Below are 13590 nucleotides of genomic sequence, written 5' to 3'. Positions count from 1 at the left end.
AAGCATACACAATTCAAACTGCTGCGCCCCCCGCGACCCTTGTGAGGAATAAGCGGTCAAGAAAATGGATGGATGAGTTATTTACTTATTTATAGACAATGATGACATGAATAAAGTACGGTAGTGAATCCCCTTACTTTTCATTGCCAGAAGCTTGTGTTTTGCTGACAAAACACATTTACCACTAATCACCCACAGGGATGGGGGTGATTTTTTTTTTTTGGGGGGGGGGGGGGGGGGGGGGGTTGAGCTTGCTTCTCTAAATTATTAACTAAAGTAGTTATGAATTAGTTGTAAAGTCCTTTACTCTCACCACACATAAAAGACTTATCTTCATGATAAGTAGTAAAGCTCGATCTATCCAATGGGGTCTTTGCACCACCAGTCTTGGCCTCGAAGACATTGACCGGTAAATTTTGGAATGGACTAATGGTCATGTCCGTCTGAATGGCCTTCTGGGTAAACGAGGGTTTCTGCCCGGGCTTGAACGCGATGGCGGACAGTGCCTGCTGCTCCCGCTGGACCTTCTTGTCCTCCCACAACTTGAGTAGACGCCGCTGGTTGCTGGTCATATCCTTGAGATTCTGCTGCAGAGACTGGACCTGCTCTTCCAGAAGCGTCTTGGATGTGACGGTGTTGGCCAGCTCAAATGTCAGTTCATCCACAGTCAGGCCCAGCTTGGCCACCTTCTCTATCAGGGTGTCGCATTCGCGCTCCTTCTCGTGCAGGTCGTTGATGACGTCTTTGGTGGTCTTGCCATGGAACTTGGGGCTGCATTCCAGGCCGATCTCCGTGCGCAGGGACTTAACTTGTTTCCTCAGTTCTTTGTTGTCCACCAGCAGGGTCTTGAGCTTCTGCTTCAGGGCCTCGGTAGAGCGCAGCCTGGACTCGTACTGCCGGAGTTTGTCCCGCAAGACGCCCTCTCGATGGACGGCGTCGTCCCGCTCCTTTTGGCACTTCTCCAAGAGTTTCAAGGCCTCGAACTTGGATGCTCGGTCACCTTTGGCAGTGGCCATCCTACTGGAAATCAACATCAAGCAACTGCAAATCCCACTCATAAGGTCATTGTTTCACTCCTTCACAAAACTCCTCGAGTGGCCACCTGCAAGACCGACAGAGTCGGGTGTCATCGCTCTCACAGGGTTTATCTCTCACATGTAACTCAAAGCTGGTGGCTAGGATGACCTGTAATTAGGCTGTCCGCCAATTTCCCCCGCTGTTGGCGGTTCCAGTGACACAATTTCTTTTCCCCATTGCCTAATGGACCCCAAAACACATACAATTATTAAAGTTGACTGAGGCGTGTTGCGAGCCTCACTGCCTCAGAGTGCTGACATTCTTTTTCACAGGAAGCCTATACGCCAAAGTTTTTTTTTCCCGTCAAAACATACAAAATTCTAACCGGATTCTTGCACTAATACAAATTTAAATATCAGAATTTCTTTCCATATTGACCTAAAGTTGTTGTTTTTTTTAATTGCAACTATTGCCATACAATTACATATTGATTCCAGTCAAATAAAAATAAAAAATTCTCATACAAATGCTACCTTCCATCTCATAATACAACTATTACAGTGTTCCCTCGTTTTCCGCTGGGGTTAGGTTCCAAAAAATACCCGCAATAAATGAAATCCGCGAAGTAGTTAGCTTTGTTTTACAACTCTTATAAATGTTTTAAGGCTCTAAAATCCCCGACCGCACAATTTATACACTTTTCTCATTGAGGCATTTACATGTTCTCACATTTCTCTCATGTTCAAACATTGACAATGTTCAAACCTTCATAAATTTTATAAAATGGGTATATTACTGTAAAAAAAAATATGCAAAATTGCACTTAAAAAAAAATCCGCGATACGGCGAGACCGCGAAAAGTGAACCACATTATAGCGAGGGAAGACTGTATACAACATTTTTATCTTAGTCTCATAAAATCTACTTTGACTATTCAAAAAAATAAAACAAGGTATCGTGCTTTAAAAAAATATTCTCATAAAATTACTAAACTGTTGTAAAATTACAACGGCAATGTCAAATTTATATGAATTATAACATAAAATAACAAAAATCTTGTAAATGTATTATTTCAATCTTCAAACGCCAGCTGTATTATTTTAAAATGAAACATTTTATCATTGTACAATTAACTCACTTATAGAATTACAAATTAATTAGAGAAAAAAATTCACATAAAATATTACTATCATTAAAAAAAAAAAAATTATCTTTGTTTTTGTAGGGGTTTTTTTTTTTCTCACCAACAAAACATTAAACTGCATCAAGTGCCTGAGAATGAAAGCATTCTTTACAGGAAGCCTTGTTGTGAATGCCACATTCCCTCAGGAGGTTCATTGACAGGTAAGATGGATGAGATAAAAGAGGTAGCCGGCAAATATCACTTTTGTAAGCTATGATTAACAGGCGCTCGATTAAAAATTTAAAATGTTGAAATGTCCTGGAGGCCCTAGATGCAACCGGCTGATGCTGATTAACACACACACACACACACACACACACACACACACACACACACACACACACACACACACACACACACACACACAGACAAAAGAGGAGTCTCCATAGCCTGATGTGACTTAGTGTTTATTTGATGTGACTGTCCAAATCACATCTAAAAAAGAAGTCAATTATAGCCGTTTTACTTTTCCCACAACTTCTCATTTATAAACTGAACATAGGGTAGGGGAATTGAAAAAAAATCATAATGATGCAAGAATCAAACAATAGTATTCAAAAATTGAATATGCAATACTCCATGAATTGAGTTGTATTACAAGAATAAAGTTGTGGTGTTATGAAAGCAAAATTAAGGAATAAATAATGACTTATACAAGGATCAAGTCGTAATATTCCAAGAATTGGAACTTTCAAAAATAAAGTTGTCAAATTGCAAGAATAAAGTTGTAGTGTAAAAATAAAATTGTAATGGTATGAGAATACAACGAATATCAAACAATGTTGTATTTTAAAGGCAAAAAAATTAAATTGACGAGAGCAGTCGTAACATTGGGGGGGACTGTCATATATTGATGTCTTTCTTGCAGAATTACTACTTCAGTTTTTGAGGGAAAAAAAACTTTTTTTTGTAATATTATGACTTTAGCCTTTTAAAATTCTGATTATATTTTTGTAAAATTACAACATATTTACTTGTAATATTACAGTATGTTATAGCTTTATTCTTCTACAAAGTTAAGACATTCTCATAATTATCCTGACTAAATAGAATAGAAATATTATGAGAACCAAGTCAACTAAGTAGAATATAATAGTTATATTTTTAAGAGGAAAAAAAAAGAAGATAACATTATGACAATGGTTGTAATGGTAGAAGTGGAAAGTTGTCATTTCAAAGGGAAGGAAAAAAAATTCAAAAATTAAGACTTTATTCCCAGAAAATTAAAACTTTATTCTTAAATTACAACTTTATTCTTGTAAAATTACATTATTTATCCTTGACTGTTCTAAAAATAAAAAAACAACAAAATTTTTTTTTTCCAACATAACTTTTCCCCTTCATAAAATTCTAATTTCTAATTTATATATATTTACACTTATCGTTGCTTCAGCATGGCGCTAATAGCTTCCGTACTTTGTTGACATTATTATATTATAGTAGTAGTGAAGAAAATTAAATACACCCATTCGGTACGGACAACTCCGTGGTGTGCTGTCCAAATCCCATTACCATAATATTCAATAACAGCATCCAAAATGCCTTCAACGCCCTTCAAACACCTTTAAGACTGGTCTTGTTTTGGCGATAAATAGAAATCAGTATTAACACTTCACCTATCCCGTTAGAAAGAACATACTTGGTCACGGTGCACCAAGCACACCCCCCACAGTAGGTTATGAGGTGAAATCCAGATGGCTCATGACTTCATCGCCACACTGCAACCCGATTCTCTTTAAGGCAACAGGAGATGCTGCAATTTGGGAGGGGAAAAAAAATAAAAAAAATAAAACACATGGTAGACGCTTGCTTTGACAAGGAGAAATCATGTTGGGGAAGTGTTGTGTCGGATGTTTTCCGTGTTCAAACACGAGGATGGGAAATAGTAGGCCACGGGGCATGAAAGAAGGGTAAGTTGGGGGAAAAAAAAAAAAGTGAGTGTGTGTGTACCTTTAAACAACTCCTCATGTTGTGCGATTGTGGGCCACCGCTAATGGCAGATTGACGAGCGCTGGCACCGGCTCTGGTTTGCTGAAGAAATATGCCTACAATAGAGGAGAACAACAGAGGTGAACAGGAGCTCAACGATACAGACACTGGGATTAACTGTGCAGACCAATTATTCCGATGCGAGCGGATATGCGACACCTGCCGCGTGTGGCTTTGACAGCGGCCGCTTACACGGCAGTGTGTGGACACCGTCAATGTCTTCTTGATCAGCGTGACATTGACAAGTCTCCGCAAAAAACAAGTGGAATGACTACACAGCTCCAACTATACACATATTTCAGGGATGGGCAAATTACAAATAGTGGCAGGGGCACAATATTTCATCAATACTAGTGGGTTGCATGCACTTCCTAACCAGATATATGACAAAAATACTACCGTATGTTAAATATGGACAAAATAGATGCATATGTGCAAAACACACATGCTCTTAATAGATTCAATTTTTGATAATACGTTTTCCAATGCATGTAGAAAAGATCCACTGCCCTAACTCAACAAGTGCAAAGGGCTCTCTTGCAAAAAAATGACCATTCAAGGACAGCACAAAACTGATGAACAACAAACCAACATGAAGTACAAGAACTCACCTTGTATATATTTTTTTCCACAAAAAACAACTCATTCAAAATTTTAATATTATTGAGGTACTATGTTTGTCCTGCATATCATTCCAAAACCGCAAAAAATTTTTTAAAACCCAGTCTAAGTGTAACTAAGATATGTCTGCCATCTAGTGGTGATTGATGACCCCTGCATATTTGCAGTTCGGCATTCACATACAGGCAGATTTATTTATTTTTAAACTCTCTGCACGTGAAGAACAACTGTTGCATAAATTTGCCAGTGGATCCTAACAGCATGGAAAAGTGTAAGAAAAAATCCACTATTAACAAAGGGTTTCGAAAGACTTGACTGCTACGTGATGGAAGAACATAAGCGCATCGACGAAAAGTGACAATCAAAGCGAAAACGAGAGCAAGCGTGTATCAAAGAAGTTCTGTCTGTTATTCCAACACTAAATAAGAGGGCTTTGTGGGTTTAGTGCACAGGAGGAGGAAGATTTTTCTGGGAAGCTACTGTGTAACTAGCTGTGTTTGATATTGTTTGGAAAAAAGTGTTTACCGGTAATTAAAAGTTAAACAAAAAAAATCTAGCTCTTGCGGTTTTATATCAGGCACCCTTTGTAGTCCAGAAATTATGTAAGTCAAATTAGACAAATTAACTTCTGTTTAAGACAGTACAGTAATATTTATAATGTTATTTCAATCATCAGCTGGACAGTTTCTATGATGTCAACTATAGAACCGAGTTAGAGAGCACATTTACTTTGCAACCGACGGCGAGCAGGGCATTGAGCACCACAATGGCCGACATGACTGCCGCAATCACTTTGGAGTTGTCATCGCGGACGGCGGGCCAGAAGGTGATGACCAAGACAGAGCCGGAGAGGAGGAGAGCCAGCAGGATGGTGAGCCACCGAACCCACTCGAATGGTAAAATCCACATAACCTTGCGTGGGGAATGAGAACAAGTTAGCAAATATGATCTCAGAGAGAAGAGAAGCTGCAGTAATGTACAGTATATCACATTATCAAACATCTTTTTGCGATCAACTGATGTCAAGAATTTGAGTCAATTTGTTTGTGCGACTACGTGTTTTATTTTGGTAGGTTCCTACTTCCTCTTTTTGTTCCCATTCTCTGCCGATGTTGGTTTGACCAGCTTTTTGTAAACAAAATGCATTTCAGTCCTGTTACAATAGCGTCGTGCTAATATTCAGACGGAAAACTTACCACAGCGGGAATGTATATGGAAAGTGAGTATCCGTACACGCAGACAATCTCTATGAAGGAATAAGACACCAAGTTCATGATCTTGTTGTTCCTCCACAGCAGGAAACCCCACACGGCGAGAGGTACCAGCCAAGCGTAGCTGAAGATGGCTGTTGCAGCTATGGTGACTGAGGGAGAGAGAGGGGATCTTTAATGCTCAAACAATATACATATTTGCCAAGTCGGGGCAACTATACATCAGTTCAGTTCATTCTGGAGGTTTCTAAGTATGAAAAACTAAAGATTTATGTTGCCCAAGAAATGCAGCAAAGCAATTTCAAGACTATTAACTTCTAATTTCCTCCTCACATGATGAATGAAGTATCTATCTCTTTATGAATCAGACAAAAATAAACTATAGAATTCAATTTTTAGACTGCAAATTTTTAGGGTGCTTACCTTTTCCAAACTCGGGTGTATATTTGTATTCTGGCTTGCCCAGGTTCACCAGGAAGGTGGAGATGTTTCCACTGATGGCGATGGCAAACACAAGAGTGGTGCAGATCCAGAACGGTCCTAGGAGGAGTCAAGAGTGTATGAAGAATATATCAGCTCAAATGGTGAAACCTCATAATTGCCCTACAAATTGAAAATGTTTGAAGAACTTGTTAATGGGGAAATAGATGTGTGATTTCATGCTGACCATAGAGATCAGGATTTCTGCGAAGGTACACTTGGATGAAGTTCTTCCCCGGCCAAGGCAGCACCGAGCCAACAATTCTTTCTGTGACCTGAGACAAATGTCACACGTTACATAAATGGACCAACTTTTTGTGAATAAGGTACTTTAATATGGATCCTTTGTAAACAAGTCCTTGAGTTTGTGCAGTTGCTAGTTTTATTTTGGTAGGTTCCTAATTACTGTTGTTGTTGCCGCCACGGTAGCCTAAGAGAGAGTCTTATGGACAAGCTTTTTGTGTGCAATCTGTTGTGCATTTGAGTCCATCCATTTATGCCTTTACTGCTTTCATTTTGCAAGTTTTTGTTGCCACTATTGTGTCCATTTTAGCTGTTACTCACCAACTTTTTGTTAACAGGGTTTGATGTGGATCATTTGCGACTGGGTCATTTATTTGTTTTCCTATTCACGTTGGCTTAACTTCCAAACTGAGCCGGTGTTGAACAGCTTTTTGTGAACGAGGTCATTTGATTGGGATCTTCTGTGACTTAAGTGTTGCATTGAAGTCTGTATAGTCTGTTACATATTTTATTTTACTATAACTACCTGGTTTTGTACACTTTCTTGTATGCTTTATAGGACTCTCTAAATACATAGTTGAACATCACTGGACTAAGCATGCGTACAATTTATTTAATTTGAATTTAAAAAAAAGTGGTTTTAGTGGTTTTAATTGCAAAGAAAGTCATACTTACATGGTGCGTGTCAACGTCAAAAAACTGCTGGTAGTACTCAAACGTCCAGAAGGGGGTGCTTTTCTTTTCCCCTGAGAGAAGCTTTAATGTAAATAATACATTTAAAAAAATTAAATAAATATTGTCAAAGGAAACATCATTTAAAAGTCCCCAATAACCTGTTACCCAGAATATATATAACCATAATATCTTGCCTTAGCTTTGTCATCTTCGGCCATTGGGTCTTCATCACCACTGGGAATGAAACCACCAGGGGACTTCTGGTTTATAAAATCATCTTCGATTGTGATGGCAGTTGACCCACTATCAGCTCCTAGCAGATTGCTCTCTTCAAATTCTTAAATTGTTACATAAAAAAAAAAAAAAAAAAACTTTAGTGGGAACTTACCAAAACTAAATCCACTCTCTAATAACATCACTTATTATGTCACAAAAATATATAGCAAAACCGTAATATAACAATACACAACAGTACTACATACTAGGGATGTCCCGATCTGATGATGACGTGATCGGAAATCGGGCCTGATCACGTGGTTGCTGACTCGAATCGGATGTTGTCTCCCAATCAGGACTCAGATAAATTTTTGAGTTTTATATATATATATATATATATATATATATATATATATATATATATATATATATATATATATATATATATATATATATATATATATATATATATATATACATATATATACTGTATCCATCCATCCATTTTCTGAACTGATTGCTCCTCACAAGGGTTGCGGGGGGTGCTGGAGCCTATCTCAGCTTTCTTTGGGCAGTAGGCGGGGTACACCCTGGACTGGTTGCCAGCCAATCGCAGGGCACACAGAGACGAACAACCATGTGTATAGTTGAACTTGTTAGAGTTGATGCCAGGATAATATAGCTGTGACATGAACTTACAAGCTTATAAACATCATTTTTAACATGAGCATCATGCAAATTAAATTGCGATAGTGACTGGTTAGTTAAGATCCAATCATGAACCAGAAGTGTTGACATCATCCAAATTATGTGTTTTATGGTTTTAGACGTGAATATTTCATGTCCACTGCAACAATCTATGGGTCTAGAGGGGTTAAAACGGCTACGGCAGGTTCTCAAAAATAAAGCTTTAGTGAAAAATTAATATACTGGTTAATAATAGCCATTTGAGTAACTAATAGATGTGCCAAGGAAGAGGTTTTAAACACTTAATTTAGTTTAATCACTGCTCCACTCATCATATAAAAAGGTGTTGCGGTAGTTTTAAGGAAAAATAATAATAATAATAATAAAATGCCGAGGTATCATATCGGGACTCGGAATCATCTTTAAATGAGGTGACTCGGACTCTGGTCCAAAAAAGTGTGATCGGGACATCCCTACCACGAACATCATCTGGGGAGGTTAACAATCAATATTTATCTAAAAGACTGACAAAAACAGCATATTTTAAATATAAAAATTAAAATGAGATTCAAAAAATAAAAGTAAAAGTGGAAATGGAATGTAAACATCAATCAACAAGTAAAAACACTCTACTCTCATATTTATTTCATGCTGACAGTGTCTGCAGCATGAAATAAAGCGTTTAAAGAGCGTTTTTATTTATTTATTTATTAATATTTAAATCTATTTATGTATTAATATTTTATTTATTTCCACTTTTATTTTTAGATGAATTTTTACAATTTCGTTTTAAATTCTTGTAATTCTTTTTACTTTTATTTATGTATATCTACATTCTGTGCTGATTTTTTTTATTTTTTTTAAGTTTTTATTTTCACATTTATTTATTTATGCATTTTGGGTCCTCGAGATACACATGGAAGTAGTGTAGCCAAGACAAATGCTACCCAGTGCAAAGACTAAACTGATTGAACGTGGAACAAATATAGAATGCAGGTTGTAAATGTTTGTCACTACAGAACTCGTGAAAAGTTGACGATAAATGACGTCACACCCACCTTGAAATTGAAACGGGTCGTTCGCAGACGCCATCATATGCGGACGACACGTCTAAAACAGTCAGACAGGACGTTGTCGGCTTACCAGTTGAAGCGAAACAGGAGCTGCGTTTTTTCTCTTGGGAAGCTGCGACGAGATTAAGAATAAAACACTGTTTTAGGGTGCCATTCGTGTCAATCGAGAAAGAAACACGCACACAAGCCTACGTCACACCTTGGTTACTAACTTGATAGCAAGTCTACATGGCGGAAACGAGGACGCTACTTTATATATATATGTTCAAACAAATAGTACTATTCTCTTGTGTATGAGAAAGCCGAGAGCACCAATGTGACCACAAACGAAAATCAAATGCGCACTTCAACATGTAAGATTCAAAAATCGTATCCCAAATGTTAGCTTACGTTGACGGAAGAAAGATCCGGATGTACTGTTAGCTTGGTAAACAGACCAGCTTCCTGTTAGTGGCTTTTTAAAATAACATAAATTTTATGTTTTAATCGTTAATGCAATGCAGATATTGCAAAAGTCTACCACGGTATAATTTTAGAATATATATTGTATTATACTATTTAGAGTAATGTTTACCCTGTGTTTACGATAAAATGGGGTTTCTAGTCCATAGCTTTTATTTTGACATGATAAATTCGACACAGACATCCGGGGAAATTAACCGGTTAGGTTATTCCAATTTTAACTTTCTTCAAGTAAATAAATCAAATTGAAACTTGAGATTTAGCGAAAGGCTAACTAGGGTGTAATTAAATACGCCTTCGATGTTAAAGGCACATTTAAGTGTCGTATGTGGTGCTCGTTGACCTAATTCCCCCATGAAACTACTATGTTGAGTCACGGGGAAGGATTATGGTGACGTACTTGAAGTTGATTTCTGGTTTTGTTTTGTTTTAGCGATATTCAGTAAAGTCTATTGGACACACCTCCTGCATCTCCTTGGCTTCGGCACCACACGTGTATAGCGTGTGCTCACGATGAAACAGTGATGTTTCTCGTCGAGGGTTTTTTATTTTGACACCAGAAAAAGCAAAACATTCAAATCTCCATCAACTCTAATGACGGCTTTGCTTTCGGACCTTGTGTTTTTTCGGACCGAAACTCAAACATACATCAACTTGATGGTGTTGAGAGGTGCACACCAACAATGGACGACAATGACGAGTACGTGCGGGTGAGACGCATCGTGTTTAAGCCGGTGGTGGCGTCTTCATCTTTGTCTTCTTCATGCCGGCGAACCAACCCTCTGGTGCTTCGTAAGGAACACTTCGTGTTAACGTACAACGCGGAGGGCAGCCTGCGCTACAGCAGCAAGTCGCTGTTCGACATCGCGCTGCTCTTCGTTGCAGACAACGTGCACCACGTGGATTCACTGGTGGGTTTCCCAGAGCAGATCGGCAACAGGCTGTTCACGGCAGCCGCGGAGAACCGCGTGTTCCTGAAGCCAGACGTCTCCCCCAAAGCCCTGCGGCTATTCAGCGACGCCTATGGAGACATGGTGCTTGGATCCCTCTGCCTCAGGAACAGGTATGTTGCAAGTTTGCAACTTGCAATGGGACACACCGGGCGGTTTCCGTGCCCACGGTCGTAACTCAAAACTAGTGTTGTTCCGATACCGTTTTTTGGCTCCCGATACCGATACTCAACTTTGCAGTATCGGCCGATACCGATACCATACCGATACTTAAGATGTTTTCCCTCAACATGAAAAAGCTGTCCTGCCATTGGTTCAGAGCATTCAAGGGCCAATAGGATATCTTAGATCGGCATGCAGTGAACATGTCATATATCAGTGAATGTTATGCACGAGCAAGTCACAAGATGCTGCATCCAAAATTCTATATTAGCGTTGGGATTAATGATATCGGCATGTTACTTGTGAGTAGTCACCGATACCGATACCACTGTTTTTATGCAGTATCGGCACCTCTGCCGATACCAGTATCGGTATCGGAACAACACTACTCAAAACACTCGCCTCACAAAATAGAATACAAACGCCATTAATCCGTGCCCACGAAAAACAACACTGTCAGATTGTTTTTGTTTTTGTTTTTTTTAAATCAGGCACTATAATATTGTTTTTGGAATCTGAGTAATAAAATGCACAGTGCTCAGCATGTATGAGTACACTCCCTAAGAAAAATAAAGATTTTATTAAAATATCTTAATGACCATAAGAACAATTTCCAAAATTTGTAACAAAATGTTTTCTGTAGAATATGCGCTTAATTCACAAGATGAAAGTAAGGTTGTAATAGTTGGAAAAATGAAAAGATTATACAATTTTTAGTTTAATCAAATGCTTTTTATACAACTACTGTACATTTCACAGATTTTGACCCCTCATGTAGCTCAAAAAGGTGACGTGATGTGATCGTGTGTCTCTTCAGGTTTCCTCTGCTGAGCGAGCGTATGGCCGACATAAAGTCTTTCCACAGTTTGAAACGTTTGGACTTGTTCGGCTGCCGACTCGGCGATGATCACGAGATATTCCAGCACCTGACGTCCGCCTCGCTGGCGAGGTGGTGATAAACTGCTGCGACGTCCGTGTTCAAAAATTTGCCAAGCTCATAATTTGTCCTTTCTGCCTTCTCCACTTGTAGCTGCTTGATCCAGCTCCTCATCGGCGGCAACGGCCTGTCGGACGATGGCCTGCGACGACTGACGGCGCCCGTGAGAATGAAAAGGAAAGGACTGGACTGTCTTCAGTGCCTGGATGTTTCACGTAAATTTCTGTTGTTTCCGTCTTTGAGTGTGTGTACTGTGTTGTGCTCACGTTAGCAGCTGGCTGTTAACTGACGAGCGTTGGCCAGACTGCGTTGTTTGTTTGGGTGTCAGGTTTGGCCGTAGAAGCTTGTGTATGAATGTTTATTTTGTTGCCCTTTGTTCAATAAGTGCACCAGTGGCTATTAATTGTTCTACTTTGTGTAAAATTTAGTGAACCAACATTCTGTCTGTCTGTTCATCCATTGTGTGAACTGATTATCCGAAACTGTGAGAGCACATGCTAAAACACTGAAATTCTCTAATTGTCTCTCTAATTCAGATAATCCAGTTTCTGAGAGGGCTCTCCGCTACCTCAAGTGTCTCCCTAAACTTGAAAAACTGGATGCATCTCGCACCAGCATGAAGGTGCTTGAGGCACACATAATTAGCGCTTATTATCTCATGGCTTATTATTGAACAAAAGTTGTTTTTTTTTCCCCCCCAAGTTTGGCTCAAGACTGAAGTCGAGCATGTGGGAGTTGCTGGGCCTGATATATTCCGAAAGAGCGCTGGATGACTTTGACCACTCTGGCTGTAAAACACACGGATGGGCTGAACAGGTGACCGGGTTGTGTCGCTTTTCCTGAATTGTTGCTTGTTGTGTGGTATCTCATACGTAAATGTGTTATCAGGTTGTAAACCAGTGGGAAACTAATGGAGCGCAGCTGCCGAAACTGAAGAAACTGGATGAGTCCAGGATATCAGTGCTTCGCTTTTGTAAGTGTTTATTCATACCAGGCTGCTATGTGCTTTTCTGGTCATTCAGATTATCCCGACGCACCTTCTTGCTAGATGCTAGGTGCATTATCTTGACAAAGGAGAAATGCTCACTAACAGATTTGTTAATATTTGAGGGAAATGGCCTTTTGTGTACGTAGAAAAAGTTTTAGATCTTTGAATCTAGCTCACAAAAAAACAGGACTAAAAGTAAATGTTGCGTGGGCCAAGTAGTGCACTCCATAAACGCCTAAAAAATGACTGCACCGTAAGTAATTTGTTTTATTTACATTCTCAAGTTGGCAGGCAAAAGTTTGTCCGAGAGGTGTTGAACGCGGCGCCGTTGTCTCACGGCGGAGATGCAACAGCCGAGCAGGAGCAGCAGCGTCTGCACTTCTACAAACCTCCAGCGGGTAACACCACAGGCGTCACCTCCTCTGACAGGACTTGCTGGAACTCACATGGCAAAAGGAAGCAGCCGTTGGAAAAGTGCAGTGACCATTTGGCGACCAGTCCGCCAATGAAACGCGCGTCCTCATCGGCATTGACCGCTGACGACATGGACTTGTTGGACCTATACTGAGATGCATTGTAGTTGTTTTATTCAATAATGTTTTATAAATAAAGTTATTTTGTACAACTGTGCGGTCGAGTGTAAAACAATCGTGCTGCCCAAGTATCAACTATCTTTGAAATGTATAGCTCGTCTTA

General features: G+C 39.3%; 3 protein-coding genes across 5 annotated transcripts; 1 reads left to right on the top strand and 2 right to left on the bottom strand.

Moving 5' to 3' along the window:
* Window positions 1-287: 287 nt before the first annotated feature.
* LOC144018874 (uncharacterized) lies at window positions 288-1400 on the bottom strand. Its single transcript, XM_077521534.1, has one exon. The coding sequence runs from the start codon at window positions 1056-1058 to the stop codon at window positions 288-290; it is 771 nt and encodes a 256-aa protein (XP_077377660.1). The 5' UTR covers window positions 1059-1400.
* Window positions 1401-2586: 1186 nt separating this feature from the next.
* Window positions 2587-9868, bottom strand: yipf1 (Yip1 domain family, member 1). Of its 2 annotated transcripts, none has more exons than XM_077523890.1 (10): window positions 9786-9868; window positions 9381-9507; window positions 7614-7756; window positions 7420-7500; window positions 6689-6776; window positions 6445-6561; window positions 6007-6173; window positions 5540-5722; window positions 4151-4245; window positions 2587-3953 (listed from the first exon to the last, which is right to left on the bottom strand). In XM_077523890.1, the coding sequence occupies exons 2-9, from the start codon at window positions 9415-9417 to the stop codon at window positions 4165-4167; spliced, it is 897 nt and encodes a 298-aa protein (XP_077380016.1). In that variant the 5' UTR covers window positions 9418-9507; window positions 9786-9868; the 3' UTR covers window positions 2587-3953; window positions 4151-4164. The 2 variants fall into 2 exon arrangements, with proteins under 2 accessions (XP_077380016.1, XP_077380023.1); XM_077523897.1 differs by lacking the exon at window positions 9786-9868 and adding an exon at window positions 9595-9779.
* Window positions 9869-10036: 168 nt separating this feature from the next.
* On the top strand, window positions 10037-13524 carry lrrc42 (leucine rich repeat containing 42). 2 transcript variants are annotated; one of them, XM_077523862.1, is made up of 8 exons: window positions 10037-10649; window positions 10743-10920; window positions 11787-11918; window positions 12000-12121; window positions 12443-12528; window positions 12609-12722; window positions 12795-12879; window positions 13179-13524. In XM_077523862.1, exons 1-8 carry the CDS (start codon window positions 10541-10543, stop codon window positions 13460-13462), a joined length of 1110 nt encoding a protein of 369 aa, XP_077379988.1. In that variant the 5' UTR covers window positions 10037-10540; the 3' UTR covers window positions 13463-13524. The 2 variants fall into 2 exon arrangements, with proteins under 2 accessions (XP_077379988.1, XP_077379981.1); XM_077523855.1 differs by having other exon boundaries at window positions 10038-10920.
* The last annotated feature ends 66 nt before the right edge of the window (window positions 13525-13590 follow it).

Source organism: Festucalex cinctus, chromosome 1 (genome assembly GCF_051991245.1).
Source record: "Festucalex cinctus isolate MCC-2025b chromosome 1, RoL_Fcin_1.0, whole genome shotgun sequence".
In the NCBI taxonomy this organism is placed as follows: Eukaryota; Metazoa; Chordata; class Actinopteri; order Syngnathiformes; family Syngnathidae; genus Festucalex; species Festucalex cinctus.
The sequence above is the reverse complement of the archived record's forward strand: the minus strand, read 5'-3'. Positions and strand labels throughout refer to the sequence as shown.